Here is an 11084-nt window from a genome sequence, read left to right as displayed (position 1 = left end):
GAATAATAGCAGCTATTATAATAACGTAGTATTTTTAAATATTATACATTGTGTGTATCTTATAAGTATCTATATTATTTTATACTTATTATATACCATATAATTTGGAAATATAAATAAAAAGGTGTACTATAGCGTCGTGACTTCGTGTAGGTATTATATTATTTATATTCATCCATATGTTATTTTTCTCGTTATTTAAGCTGTGTATAATATAAAAACAATAAACGATTCTTAGTGAAATACTGAAATTGATTGTCGTTTAGTCATTCTATAATTAAACGTACAAAAATATGTACCTAATATTGTATTAAGTTGTTATTGATAGAAGTAAGCAGTGGGTATAATAATTAATTATTTTAATGTGTACGTTATTACTTATTTGCTAATAATTATTATAATTAATAGTTATTAGTTATCAACTTATTTTTAATTTGTACGAATGCCTTTATGAGTAGGTATACCAATCAATGGACATTAATAGATTAATATAATTAGCAGTATTAATTACTGAAGTTTATTGTTTGTTTCACATTGAAATAATAAAAATATTTTAATGTAATATGTTTTTGTGATTAATAATTACTGATTATTTTAAAAGGTAAACACGAAACACTTATATCCTAGAAAAGTTGGTACCTATTTTGAAAAAATAATTATATTAAAATTATATTTTTTTTAAGCAATCTTGTTTTGTAAGCCTGTTTTACACTTGCACCAGTCTCGTCACTAACAAGTTTCTTATCAGCTTAGACTAAAATTAATACCTACGTGTTATAATATATGTGTTTTTATAACACAATATAATATAATTATATAGGGAAATAAACAAACTGAGTGTTTCAATTTTTCTTACAAATTATTAATATTTTTTACTAGACACAATAGATGGGTGTGTATACGTACTATACGTAATGATTCATCAACTACGGGTCCATATTTCCAACTATTTAGACTTTTATAACATTTAAGAAGTATTCTGTGGCGATTTTAACTTCATTTTTTAAACTTTTTATTGTAAATTATTAGCACAGATAAATAATGATTTTTTTGAAAATTTTTATAGGTATCTCTAAAATAAAATGTAAATATATGTAGTTTTCGAGTTATTAAATATTTACATACAATGAAGATAGTACCTAACCTTAAAAGTAGTTTCACAAAAACTTTAATCAGATAAATTAATATTGAATCTAGACGATAACTTTTATAAATTATAAAATGTTGATAGATTAATAATTATTAATTACCTACTTAAGTTTTAAAATTATTATAGTCCTCATATCTTTCAAAGTTTCAAACCTATTATTCTTAGTACAGTTAGTACTTACACAATATTAAATAACTCAAAACACACTGGTTATTGGAATTTTGATTTGGATGGGTACATCAAACATTTTAAAAAAGTCACCTGATTAATAATTTACAGTGGAACTAGATGATTTTTTATTTTAAAAAAAAGTTGACACCTATCACTATATTGAGCACATTTTATTAGATGGCTTGAGAAATTTCGTATTTGAAAATATAACCCTTAAATCGGTAAATGTTTAAAAAGTTCAAAAATCAAAATTTCATTAAATTCACTATTAGGTAATGGACATAAATGAAGATGAGCAATGGGTATGCTTAGTGAATCACCCAGTATAAATCATAGGTATATGTACCTACTGTTATTCATATGCGTGTTCACGGGTTAAGGGTTTTGCTGTGTATGCCATAACAATAGATGTATGTATATTTATATATATTTTTTTGACAGTCTTTGAATTATGACTTAACCCTTAAAAGTTATGTGAAATATCATTTAATTTTTTTCATCAATTTGTAAATTTGATCTATTTCTTAATAATAATTCATTACAGAATATAAGTCTTACCCATCAATGCTCCTTGCGTTTATATAGTGTTGTCCCAGATGTTCCTAACACTGTTCTATTCTAAAATTAATTCAATAATTATTTTGGAACATTTCCGGCCTTAGAAACACCTGCTGTAAAAGTCTGGCCACGCCTATGTAGTTACTGTTGTCTACTTGCCTGTTATAAAAATGTTAGTAATGTAAAATGTTACCTACATGCAACATGTTATAAGTAGAGTCAATAGAAATATAATGCGTCGTAGTGCTTTTTGTCAAATTTGTATAAGTATTTATTATTATATGAAACGTTAAAATTTAAAACCTTCAAAATAACTATAGAAACAGGTTAGTATACATTAATACATTTTGTAAATTTATACACATGCGTAGAAAAAGCATAACTATTGACTAATAACTAATATAGATACCTAACTAACTATTTACTTAGCAAAATATCTATTAGATAGTACATAACATAACTTATTAGTATAGCCAGTATAGGTACCCATAATCCTACCAAACCATATCAACTGCTAGGTTTTCGGTACCTATCTGAGTTTTTTTTTTTTAAAGGCTGCCTACAATTTATATTTTAAATAAATATAACGTTAGAAATAAACCTACACTCATGTAAGTAATATCCAAGATTCGCATGTACTGTTTTCGTCTTACTAACGCATACCAAACTGAAAAATAGCAGTTATAAATTTATAATTTTGATTTGTTAGCTTAAATAGGTATTAGAGTGAATTTTCCTATTATCAAACTTAAAGGTAAGAATATTATCTCCTTAGTTTTTACGGTACCTATTTTCATTTTTAACTGAGTTATGAATTATTTTAAAATATTAATAATTATTAATTTGCATACCTACTCAAAATGCATTTAAAAATTAAAGTTTCGTAAGAACTCAATGAGAGAACACAACTAATGTTTTTACCTTTAAGCTTATGTTAATTTACTATTTTATTTTAATAGATAAGTTAATCACTCACAATTAAAATTATTTCTGAACATACAATTTATAAATTTATTGATACCTACTTTAATGTCACGCGTTCGAAAGTCGGACAAAGCACATACGTACGACGTACTCGTAAAAACATTTTTTGTTTTAAATTTTAAAGTAAAAATGTCTAGGTACAAGGTACAATTATTTTACTTAAAAAATAAATGGGTTAACACAAAAAATAATTTGACGTACCTAGTCATTTGATTTAATTTGATATTACAGTGTGTCAGGCATTCCAAAAATAAATGCAAATGCATTGAAATCTGAGTCCTAGTAGTATCTTACAAGCAAAATAATATTATGCAGTCAAATGAGTATGTTTATAGGCGATGAATGCAAATTATTAAAAAAAATTTTTAAAAAAATAGGGAATTTGTTTAGAATTTACGCGTGGTACATGTTTTGTACTTGAACATTGGATTATATAGGTATGGGTGAAGTATTAAAATAATAATATCTATTTATTTTTTCATTTTATTTTCATACAACATATAAATAGCGGCTATAAAACTTAGTCACTATCTAAAGGTATAGGTTGGCATTAACCATTAAATAGTACCAAATTTGAAATTAATAAGCAAAATAATAAATATTTGTTTGCACAATATATACCTATTATTAGGTTTTCAACTTCGCAACCAACTCTCTACAATGATGAATTAACTTATATTAAGTTTACAGAAGTTTAATAAACATTTACGATTTACTTATAAGTTATAGGTTATTGTGTTTCATGTTTTCCAATTATATGTAATTTTAAAATATTAAACTTGAACAACGAACGTCAAGCCCCTAGGGTTAAATTCATTTGCGACAAAAATTTCGTCAACTATATATTAAATTGTATTATTTTTTAATGAATAATACCTATACAATTTAATAATAAAATACCTACTTAAATACTTGTTGATTGACGATTGTACTACTGTAGTACCGTACGTCCGTAGTCCGTACTATAATAAGTACGTCCAATATTTTCTACAGTTCATGATATTATAATTAACTAAAAAAATTATATTATGTTTCTGCTTCTGCTCAACCGTAACAATAACGGTAACATTTTGAGAACCCCTCCACTGAGCAAACGGTTTGTACGTTTGAACTAGTAAACATTGCGCTGCCGCCTGCCTATCGGCCGTGGTTATTTAGTATTTACTATAACCGATTTCCGAATTGCGTTGCCCGCCAACGACTTGGCAATGGACTGCCGCCTACCCCGTCATGACTAATATTTTTATTACACGAATCTGCCACGACGATGATGACACCTAATGTATAGTTTAGGCATTGTCGATCCTCCTGTTTAATGCTCAGTCGTCATGTTGTACCTCAAGATCATAGCTATACCATGTTTCGTCTTGTCGAACCATGTCGTTTGGCCAAATGCAGTACCAATGGATTTAAACGTTCATCCAGAACATTTACCATTCATGTTGAACTCAGTAACAAAACACAACAAAACGGTAATTGATGGTGGTTAAAATATATCAAACACTTGAATGCATGGTCGCTCATACTTGTTCAATTTGTAGCGCTGCTGGGGCTACGAAAATGACTGTGATATAGAGCACCGCTACTTGGATCCTGTGTGTCCGGGTCCTGAAACTAGCTGGGCACCTACTAAACGAGATCAAATTGACACATTCTACGATCAAGGAGATTTTGGTTATGTAAAACAACAACGAGAAGAAATCACATACATGTGTGAGCCAATAAATCAAGTAAATCTTCATTACATTAGAGTTAGTGGCTTACATTTTTAATGCAGTTGTACATTCAGTGTACAAGTTATAAACTTTTCTCATTATTCCTATTACTATTATTATACATTGTTGTTTTATTTATTCCAGTATAAACCAGTTTGAATATGTGGAAATTTCCAATTTATTTTTTTAAAATCAAAATTAATTGTTGCTAATAACATCAATATGTTGATATAATGATATTAATGTTAATATTTTGACTTAATACTTTTAGGGTGATTCTTCATTAGAATGCACAAACCATTTGAAATTTTGTCGTGGACATAACATTATGATAAATTTTGAAAATATATTGAACCAAAACCACCCAATACGATATCAAATGGATGTACTTAATGATGGTCAAATTGGTGGAAAATGCAAGTAAGCTTAATTCTAAATCATAAATTAGTTAGAAGAAAAAAATGATAAATTTGATTTTTTTTTTATTGATATTTATTAAAAAAAATCAATAAATTATGTTTTATGGTTGAATAAAATAATATAATCTTTTAAATATATTTTTCATTTAACACAATTATAAAAGTAAAAAAAAAAAAAATAATAGTAATATCATAGGTAACTCACATAATATAGATTTCATAAAGAAAAATTAGATGCTCAGTGTGATCATCTGAGTCCATTACAATCTTGGAGTCCTGAATTAAGGTTTTTCACAACAATTGATCAGTATCCTGGAAAATGTGATTTAATTATTACTGAACCTACAGTCATTATGAAAATAGACGCAAGTAAATACTTTCAATTGTAATTTTAGTATTTTATAATTCAATTTTATTATTATAGTATGTATTTAACAGTGTTTTTGAATTTTTATTTCATTAGCTGTGAATATGTACCATCATTTTTGCGATTTTTTAAATTTATATGCATCTCAGCATGTGAATAGTTCAGGAGCTAGTATGTTTTCAAAAAACATACATATATTAGTTTGGGAGTCATTTGCCTACGAATCTGCATTTAGTGATACCTTTCAAGCATTTACAATGCATCCAATATGGAATTTAAATACATTCAAAGGACAAGTTGTTTGTTTTAACAATATTATCTTACCTTTATTACCACGAATGATATTTGGGCTATATTATAATACTCCATTGGTAATTATAAATTATTTTATTTTATATGTAAAATCGGTCATGGAAAATAATGATTTATTAAGATCGGATTTTGTATATAATGCATGTTCATATTTTTATAAATAATTATATGTAGTGATTGGATTTTCATTGATCATACTTAAATAAATAATATTAAAAATTGTTATTATGCATATTGTAGGTGTAAGTGCATATTTTTGATAAAATTGCGTTTTTGTTTTTACCTATGCATTTAAATGTTTTAAATTAATTTTATAACTTTGTATACAATTATTATACATACCTATACATTTATTCCACAACACAAAAATTGAAAATATTTTTATAAAAGAATATTACGTTTCTGTAGATTATTATTAGTTGGTAGGTACCAGTTTATTACGTATTGGTTTTCTATTATATATTTTTATCTTACCTACTTTGTCTGACATTATCGTCAATACTACAGAACATAAGTTTTATTCAAAATTTACAAAAAGTTGATGTTAGAAGCATTAAAAGCTGTAAACAAATTCTAACTAAATTAAATATACTAACAATTTAACTTATATTAAAACAAATTTTTTGATTATTGTTGAAAGTTTTAAAAAGCTAGAGACTTCAGGTTTGCAACGCATATCATATGCTTTAAAAATTTTTGAAAAAGTGACAAATTCTAATCTTTTAGAAAATTAAATAACTAAATAAATAACTGTAACATTAAAAAATTATCTTGCATATTTAAAACTCTTTAAGTACACATTTTAAAACTTAAAATGCATATGAATTTGGTATTTATTTAGAAACTAGTTAATTTATCTAAGAATGATATATTTTAATGATTGCAGACATCTTAGATGTAAAGAATTTTTTGTTTTTTGCTTCAGATTGATGGATGTGAAAATAGTGGTTTGTTTAAAGCATTTTCGCAACATGTATTACATCGTTTAAACATTAATCAATGGAAAAATGACAATGGAAAAATAAGAATAACCTTTTTGTCTAGAAATACAAAATATAGAAACGTATTGAACGAGAACGAATTAATAAGTGCTTTAAAAAATTATTCACAATATGAAGTTAAAAAGGTATTTTTGCTTTAATTAATGGGTTATGCAATTGATAGATTTATCAAAATGGTTTTTAGGTTGTTTATAGTGGAAACTTTTTAACTTTTAAAGAACAAATACAAATAACATATAACACAGATATATTTATTGGAATGCACGGAGCTGGGTTAACACATCTTTTATTTTTACCAGAATGGGCAGTGTTATTTGAATTGTAAGTATAATTTTTGTTAATAGAAAATATTTATATTTTTTGTTAAGATAAAGTAGATATTTATAACTATATGTAGGTAATTTTTATTATATTTATTAACAGATATAATTGCGAGGATGAACATTGTTACAAAGATTTAGCTCGTTTGAGAGGTGTTAAGTACATAACATGGCGAGATATAAATAAGTTTACTATGCAAGATAAGGTAAGCAATATCATAGTTTCAAAAAATAATGATTTGTAAAATTAAGAATGGTGGTTGTAATTGTAGCAATTTTACCTGAAGTTCAAATTTGTTGCATTAATAAAGTTTTAAATAATTTGCATTTATGTATCATCAAATTTTGAAATATGAACATTTCATAAGTTATAAATAAAAAAAAAAATATATTTATATCAAGAGGATGTTAAAGCCGCACTTTTTTTCTACATTATATGATTGTGTAAAATAGTAAATCTATAACTATAATATTAGAGTGAATTGACTTATTATGAAACTTGATGAATTATATTTGTGTTTGTATGTAGAGTTTTTACAATAATTCAATTTTTTATGAGTTTTGAGGTAAAATAATTCAGTTAAAAATGTTTATAACTTGGTTAAAAACGAAACTATTGTAAAATCCTCACACATGAACACAGATTAAGTTCTCACCATTAAGTGTCATACTATACTCTATTACAAAAAAGTATGACCAAAACGTGTCTGGTTCCGCGCAGGTATGTTATGTGATCTGCCAGTAGTTTAATCACTGACTGATCATGACGAGTGCCAATAGTTGTAGCCACTGACAGTGAACCAGTCTGCGCAATTTTTTCTAGACTTATTTGGAATAGACTATAGGTAAATTCATTTTTATATTAAAGCTAACAAAGCTAAATATAGATTTGCTTGTTACGTACTTGTAATATGCGGGACAACAAATGCGGTTGTAGCATACTTTAATTTATATTTATATTGGTTAAAGCAGAATTTCTTTTAAAAAGTATTATTCTGTCAACCTTTACTATGAAGCACATTTTTAATATATATATATATATATATATGTATAAAATTCAACTATAACATGGAAAATTGAGTATAAAGGTTTTTCTTAATACAGTAGAACCCCTGTCGTCCGCCACTCCGGTTGATCCAACCATAGTATTATTGATATGAATAATTTAAAAATACATTTGGATTTTCCAATTTATAGTAGATTATAAAATTAATTGCTAGTTTAATATTTTCCTTATCAGGGTTCTGTATTTTCTGATAAACCGACCTTTCTCGCGTTCCGACCACACCCCCAGTCTTGAAGGTGATGGATTAGAGGTTCTACTGTAATAAGAGTTTATGACCATATAAAATGTTATTATTCCATATTATTTATTGAGAAAAAAAAATTTTACTAGAAATTATGAAGTATATATTTGTATACAGAATAATTCATCATACTCACTCCCATATTTTTTCTATTTATAATAAATTTTTTCCAATCCTGGCTTTTAAAATTTTTATACATATTATAAGACCATATTTTCAATTATCTAGATTTTTGTGCTATTTTTCTTGTGGCATTACCAACTATATTTTTTTAAATAAGAATCACATTTTTTCCTGTAAATTGCCAAGGAGATATTATTTTGAATATTTTAATGTTTCTAATTAAAATTTGATATGGCAGTTTCAGAATTATTAAAATATATCAAGGTTTTTAAAAACGGTTCTATAAAGATGTAAAATAGATGAAATGTTGATGAATCATATTAATTACTAAAATTTTGGAACTTGAACATTTTAATCTCAATATATTAAGATCACAATATTAAGGGGATTAAAAGTAAAAATTCTTAGATATTTGTAGTTAAAATTTTAACAAGATTATATGTTTAAACGATGAATAATGATGTTGATTATTTTGTTATAATTTAAAAATATTATGCATGGGTATTTAAGATTTTTACATATATTATGAATTTTACTATGCTCAATAATATTTTTAAACAATTTAGAATGATTTAAGTTATTGCTTATTTATAGCATAAACTCATTATACTGTTCAACAGTGAATCATTATTGACTTAAAAGTTAATGTTATTAGATATAAATATATACCATTATAATAATTAAATATTAATAATATAATTAATGCAATGTATTTAGCAAAAACCTTAACTTAATACTAGCAGTACAAAATAAATTACTTTAAATAGCTATATATATGTGTGTGTGTGCATATATATTTATACATATGTGTGTATATAAATAAAAATATATGAAATTTTATATACTTAGTGAAACACTGGTTTTGCTGTCATTTTTTATTTGTAATGATTTATTATTTAATTCAAATTAATACATATTATTATATAATCTAAAATAAAATAAAATATACTTTAACATACTCAATGACAAAGTACATTTGTCACCTACTGTACAGTAAAATAGGTTTTATTTTATATTTTATTTTAAATATATAGAAAATTTGAGGTATAAAAATAATAAATAATTTATTTACCAAATTTATCAAACATAACAATTTCATTTCATCGAAATATACTATCATTCTTAAATTATAAATTTTTTGTACACTATTATTATTTTACTATGCAAACTTTACTACAAAAATTGAAATCAGGACTTGGGTAATAATTAATAATTAAAAAATTGATTTGATTATTTTTTTAGGGTCACCATCCAGACCAGGGTGCCCATGCCAAGTTTACCAATTATTCTTTTGATAAAGATGAATTCATAAGCCTAGTGGAAGAAGCCTCTACACATGTAAAAAAATATAAACACGGTTATAGTCCTAAATTACATGATGAATTTTAATATTTGTTGTGCTTCATTATTAACTAATTCTTATGTAATTTTGCTAATTATTAATGTTATACTTGCACGTTAAGACATTTTTTTTTTACTTTTTTACTATACCTATGTTGTTTGGTTATTTTTTGTTTTTATTATGTAATTTTTCACTTTTTTAAATAAATAATTGTTTATTTTTTTTATCACTGATTAGTTTGTTATAATTTTATTTCTTTTTATTTATTTCTTTGTGTATGGACTATGAAAATACATTTCATGAATTCATTGGTAGTCATTGTTGGTACATTTATTTGTTTTCATCGATGTTGGGTAAGTAAACTGTATTCTATGACATCAAATAGAATATTGTTGAAAAAATACTTTCTTAATAGCTGACTTTTGTCATAAATTCAAATGTCTTTTCATTTTATATAAAACTAGTGCCATCAGTAAATAGTGATAAGTGTGCGTATGAAAAATAGAAGTATAATTGTGGCAAAATAAAGTGAGTTACAGCTATGTAAAATATTACAACTTTAAAATGTTCATAACTCACTTTAAAATGATAATACCAATAAGACCATGTGAGTATGTGACATTGCCTAGATAATATTCTTAGCTTTAAATTTTATGATAGGTAAATTTACTGTAATATTAAAGCTAACATCACAAAATGTGATTTACTGAACGCAAATTTGCTATGATGTACTTTCATAAGCTAGAGACAATACATGCGGGTAAAATAAAATAACCAATAATTATGATTTAAAATTATTTAAATTGTTTTTCATTTGAATACATTTTCTTACAATCATGACAAAATTAATTTGGTAGGTAGTTGAATGGTAGTGCTTGTGTGGTGGGGAGGTGGGTATTGAAATGGTACTTGTGGAGTTTCAGTTTATTCTGTTTGCCCATGTTACGGCTGCTATGGCCGTAAATTAGACTGACCCTTTTATTATGCTTACAATTATTCGAATGATTTTATTTGAATAAAGTCCTACTCCTGGATACTTTGATGGTATTTTAAAGTTTAAATGTTAAAAAATTTAAATTAAATGATACAACCGTTATAGTGCAACACTATCCAAACATCCAGTATTCAGCATTGAAATAATCAATGTAATGACTTTGTTGTGTACTCATTAGTTGACAAACATTCTTTAAAAATTATTTTTATAATTCAATTATTAAGAGGGACATTCCTTGTCATAGAATATATTGAATAAATATTTTTACTAATGAAAACTAATAATATATTTCACTTATAATATCATTTACAACTTTATTAT

General features: G+C 25.3%; 1 protein-coding gene across 2 annotated transcripts; it reads left to right on the top strand.

Moving 5' to 3' along the window:
• Positions 1-2078: 2078 nt before the first annotated feature.
• LOC113556679 (EGF domain-specific O-linked N-acetylglucosamine transferase) lies at positions 2079-9917 on the top strand. Of its 2 annotated transcripts, XM_026961774.1 has the most exons (10): positions 2079-2205; positions 4152-4335; positions 4405-4593; positions 4850-4998; positions 5212-5366; positions 5461-5735; positions 6602-6802; positions 6862-6998; positions 7101-7203; positions 9670-9917. In XM_026961774.1, exons 2-10 carry the CDS (start codon positions 4192-4194, stop codon positions 9814-9816), a joined length of 1500 nt encoding a protein of 499 aa, XP_026817575.1. In that variant the 5' UTR covers positions 2079-2205; positions 4152-4191; the 3' UTR covers positions 9817-9917. The 2 variants fall into 2 exon arrangements, with proteins under 2 accessions (XP_026817575.1, XP_026817574.1); XM_026961773.1 differs by lacking the exon at positions 2079-2205 and having other exon boundaries at positions 3970-4335.
• Positions 9918-11084: the final 1167 nt, after the last annotated feature.

The sequence above is a fragment of the Rhopalosiphum maidis genome, chromosome 3 (genome assembly GCF_003676215.2).
Source record: "Rhopalosiphum maidis isolate BTI-1 chromosome 3, ASM367621v3, whole genome shotgun sequence".
In the NCBI taxonomy this organism is placed as follows: Eukaryota; Metazoa; Arthropoda; class Insecta; order Hemiptera; family Aphididae; genus Rhopalosiphum; species Rhopalosiphum maidis.
The sequence above is the reverse complement of the archived record's forward strand: the minus strand, read 5'-3'. Positions and strand labels throughout refer to the sequence as shown.